The sequence below is a fragment of the Geospiza fortis genome, unplaced genomic scaffold (genome assembly GCF_000277835.1).
Source record: "Geospiza fortis unplaced genomic scaffold, GeoFor_1.0 scaffold1226, whole genome shotgun sequence".
Lineage (NCBI taxonomy): Eukaryota > Metazoa > Chordata > Aves > Passeriformes > Thraupidae > Geospiza > Geospiza fortis.
In genome coordinates, this window is record NW_005054711.1 from 58,329 (window position 1) to 63,106 (window position 4,778).

Sequence of the window (4,778 nt, forward strand, 5' to 3'; positions counted from 1 at the left end):
GGCGGTGCAGCTGCGCCGCGACTTCTCCTCCGCGACTTCTTCTCCTCGTCTTCCCACCCTGCCAGGGCAGCTGAGGCAGGAGCACGGAGCTTTGGGAGCCAAGGATCATCTGCCTGGGAAGTATCCAGCACTGGGATGGCTCCAAAACCAGGGAGGTGCTGCAGCTCACAGCGGTGCGCCCGAGGAGCCGTCCAAAACATTCCAAAATCCATTTTTTCCTTTTCTTGGAGCTTGCTCTGCCATCTTCCCGCAGGAGAATGAAAGCAGCAGGATGCCAGGAAGGGCTATTAACTGTCACCTCTTAAGCTCCCTGTATAATGTATGCACATACTAATTACATTGTAGGAATAGCATGGATTAATTATACACATCACAAGTGGGATACAGCGTTTTGGTATTTAAAGGATATTTTTATATAAATGACACATTTGGAACTTGAAAATAGCACAGATTGGGTTTGTCCAATGAAAGACTGCAAAATTCTGGATTTAATGTATAATATAACCTTTATTCTTTTTCCTCTAAACTCTTGGAAACTTACATAACAATCGTGCTTTAATTATGACACCGTTTATAGACATTTAAAATGCATCTTAATTTATAAATATTTTACATTTGGTCCATAGAACAGGTTGCAATTTACTAAATAATACTGTACTCTTTTAAACAGGCTCTGTATATATTTTTGAATATGTATATATTACATATATATTTTTATATAGAGATAGATTTGCTTGGTGTTGGATATTTCCTTATTGCAAAAAGCATATATGATCATACAATAATCTTTCTTTTTCAGGGCAAGTACTACAAAAAAGATACAGCTATTCACAGTTTACACACAGTAGTTCTACAACACTAGTTTGTGCTATGTGATAACGTTTGTACAGCTTTTTGCTAAAGAGCAGGTCTGTCAAACATCTGTCATAATTGTTTACAATCAAACATTAAATACTGCATTTTTCTTAGAACAACATGGGACTCGGTTACATTAAACAATAAAGAGAAAGTCGGAGTTTTTATCCTTAGTCTAATGAAATTCACAAGTATGATGTATCACGTGTGATGTCTGTGTAAGGTGTAGGAGTTCCTCTAAATCCCAAAGACTTACAGGACATTGCATCTCAGCTATGGCCGTTTAGGATGGAGCTTAGATCTCGTAGTATTTTACATTTGACCTAGGTATGAAACAGTTTAGAACCTACCCAACATACTCAGAGAGTTTAGGATGTAGTTTGAAATACATGTGTATTATATATATATTATTTCTACATAATGTGCTTGACATTCTGAGAATAATACCTTATTGCAAGAACATGTTTGTCACCTTCAGACGAGAACAACGAAAAACCCAACATTCACAGGTAACATGGTTTTTTTTTTTGTTTTTTTTTTCCCACATAGTAGTTCTACATAAATTGTGCTATCTAACATCGTACGGTGCACAAAAAAGTTTGCTGAAAAGCATGTTTTTCATTGCACAGTTCTGTCACAGTCATTTACAATCAAATATCACCCTCCCAAAAAAAACCAAAACAAAACAAAACAAAAAGCCTCCGTGCCTGTCTTATCTTATAGCTGCCAAATGAGAAATGCCGAGCGGGGCTCCCGCTGCATTCCCCACACAGGGAGAACTTCCAGGGGCTGGCCGGAGCCCAGAGTGGGATTGCAGGGGATCAAAGAGCTCTCCCTCGTGCCCTCAGCACCACCCAGCCCTGGAAACGGAAATCCCACTGCTCTCAAGGTGCTGGGGTTTGGGGTGGGAGCTGGGGGAGTTCTCGGGCAGGTTCAATCGAGCCCTGCGTTGGAACTCACTTCCATATTTAAGCCGTTGGTTTGGTTTCTATTTTGGTGGCAATGCAGTAATAGTAGAGTGATAACAGCATGATAAAAGCTCAGGGAGCCTGAGCTTGAATGGCAAATACTTTGTATTTTACTCCTGGGAATCTCTAAGAGCTCTTGGCTATTACTTTGCTAAAAAAGTTAAAAGTCGTATTTATGCTTCTAACATCGATTCACACAGATATCTTCTTTTTATAAGAAGCAAGATATATACTTTTAAGGAAATTTATGACCTTGTTTGAAAGTCACCCTGAAAGGCTGAGCACAGCCAGTGTGTTTGGCCTGGGCTGCTCTGCCACAAACAACTCAATTTTTGCACTAGGAATGTTTATAAAGGCTGTGCCTGCTGTTAATTGAAGGAAGAGTCTCTTCCCCCCTCAAATGGCCTCAGCTGGAACAAATTTTAAGGGCAGACTTTTGCACTGGAAATCACTTGTTTACAAAATACTCCGTTCTCTTTTTGTACAAAACAACTCCAAACTTAATTTTACTCCTGCAAAGTCAGAAATAACAGTCTTGGGATTCAGCGGTAAGAAATAGTGATCAACTACTAAAAATCAGCAGCACAAAACTTCAAATAGTCGTGCTAAAAGGTAGATTAAAAAGGTCTTGGCACATCAATTTACAAATTCCAAGGTATGCAACTATCATTGTGAAAGGATAAAAACATTAACAGTCTGTGGATTGCTGGAGAACACAAAAACACTGTCAAACATCTGAGCTCGCGACAGCTGGATCGAACCCATGGCGATTCCCTCGGAGTGGAGATGACCTTGTTGCTTTTTTTTTTCCTCTTTTTTTTTTTAATATGTATTTTTTTTTTTTTTTTTGCCACTAGAGGTAGGTAATTATATTCTCAGATGTGAATTTGTGGTCATATTCAACCATATTTTTTGTTTTTCTGGAGGAGGAGCGGTACTTGGACGAGAGAGGAGTTTAGATGTAGGCTTCTTTGTTGGCAGAGTTGCTCTGTTGGGCCTGGTCTGGCCCGTTCTCAGGGTGGGTGATGTCTTCACTTGGCTGAATCATCACTTGGATGCGCTGTTCAAAGGACAACAGTAAATGTGAGGCAGCCAAAAAACTCTTTCTAACTTTACTCTCCTTTTCTCTTTCTAAATATTTAAAGAGAATTCTTTACAACCACCTATCTTGCCGGCAGCAAGCCACTTCCACTAAACAGAGTTCCAGCTCTGTCCTGAAGGTGACAGGAGGAGCTGAAAAACCCTGGGTGCCTCCAAGGAGCTTTCCTGGGGAAAAACAGTGAGGAGAGGCTCTGCTGTGAGCCCAGGGTCCAGCACTGCAGGGGCTGCAGTGGGCAGCAGTGCTGGGCACCAGAGTGATGGGCATCTCCCCAGGAGAACTGAGAGTTCCTCCAAGGAAAAACCAGTGTTTTAGAGTGTTTTATTCCTATTCTGTCTTTCCTTGTCCTTTTGTCCTCTCTGTTTCTTCAGCTTCTCTGCTCAGCTCATGGCAGAGAATATATTTGAAAAGAAATCTCTCTTATATATCAAAGAAATCTCTCTTACATCTCAAAAGAAATCTCTCTTATATCTCAAAAGAAATCCCAGTTTGGCTCCTCAGAGCCTCTCACTGGTACAGGCTCCCCCATCACTTAATAATAATTTGTCAGTGCTTTCAAAAATAAGCCCTTAATCCACAACAAGGCTGAGATGAGGAACTTTTACCGTGGTCTCACACAACCCTGCCCAAAGAGCAGCTGTATTTTAGGGCAACAGTTCTCCTTTTGCATCTTAAAGTTTCCATAAGACCAAGGGAAATCTATTCAAAATGTAGGAGCTAAGAACAGGCAGGGGGGGAAACAAAAAAAAATCAAAACCCAGATTTTTTTGTGCAGACTTCTTTAAAGCCTCACTGAGTCCTTCAAAATTTGCTGAAGACAAATATTTGGATCAAGATCTGAGCATTTCATGAGGCATCACTCGTCAATTCTACTTAAGATCATCCAGCCCTCTGCAAAGATGGCTCTGTCAGCTGATTTTAGAATATTCCAGAAGTTCTGACAAATTCCTTTTGACAGTCTTTGGTTGCCACAATCACAGAGTGTTTCAGTACTTGGGCTGGAGATCTGGCTGCGATGTGCAGGAGGAGCTGGAGAGGGAAAACTGAGCATCCACCCAGATTGAAAAAATGAGGTGAGGTGATTGTGGGGGGTTCCTGAATGGGGTGTGGGGCAATATTGGGGTCAGTATTTCCCAGTCCTTTAGCAGCACATCTCTGAGGACCTCAGAACTGACTGAAATTGAAACGGAGTGAAATAAAAACTGAGTGAAAAACCCCCTGTCTTCCATGAGAAGTGTTACATTCTTTAAAAAAGGAGCAGTCAGGGAGGCTGAGAGCAAATGAGAAAAAAGCCTCAATGCTCTTCACAAAGTGACTGCTCACAGAAATCCCTTAAATAAAGGCTCAAGGGAAGTGCTCCCAAGGTATTCCACATCCTTCCTCCCAGCTGCAGCAGAGCAGGGCAGGTGAAATGCAGGAGCTGAAGCCTTGGGGGCCATCAGGGACATGCCGAGCAGGGTCACTGAGCAGACTCTGCAATCGCAGAGCTCTGTAGCTCAGCCCCTGATTCTGATTCCAGCTCCCCAGAGCGTCCCCTGCCGTGATCCACGGCCGTGTGTCTGGCATTAATCAGGACAAATTTCCATAATTTGCCAACCTCTCCTCTGGTTTCTAGGTGTGAGGAGCTGGAATGCCAAGTGTCTGCAGCTGCCAGAGCAGAGATAAGGACCCTGTGGAACGTGGGGAATTGTGTTCAGCAACAGATGGCTCAGACATTCTCTTGTCTTTTGGTTGGCACTTTTATGGATTTTTTTGGCTCAAAGCAAAAAAAAAAAAAAAAAAAAAAAAAAAAAAACCCAAAAAAAAAAAAAAACAAAAAAACAAACCCCCACACAAAACCCCCCCAACAAACAAAA

At 41.8% G+C, this 4,778-nt stretch overlaps 1 protein-coding gene across 2 annotated transcripts in view; it reads right to left on the reverse strand.

The window, feature by feature from the left end:
* Positions 1-487: 487 nt before the first annotated feature.
* SLC6A1 (solute carrier family 6 member 1) overlaps positions 488-4,778 on the reverse strand; it is a 21,827-nt gene continuing 17,536 nt past the window's right edge. For both annotated transcript variants that reach the window (XM_005430929.2, XM_031065235.1), the window contains one exon: positions 488-2,883. In XM_005430929.2, the coding sequence (XP_005430986.1) occupies positions 2,779-2,883 (105 nt within the window). In that variant the 3' untranslated portion in view covers positions 488-2,778. The remainder of the gene's footprint in view (positions 2,884-4,778) is intronic.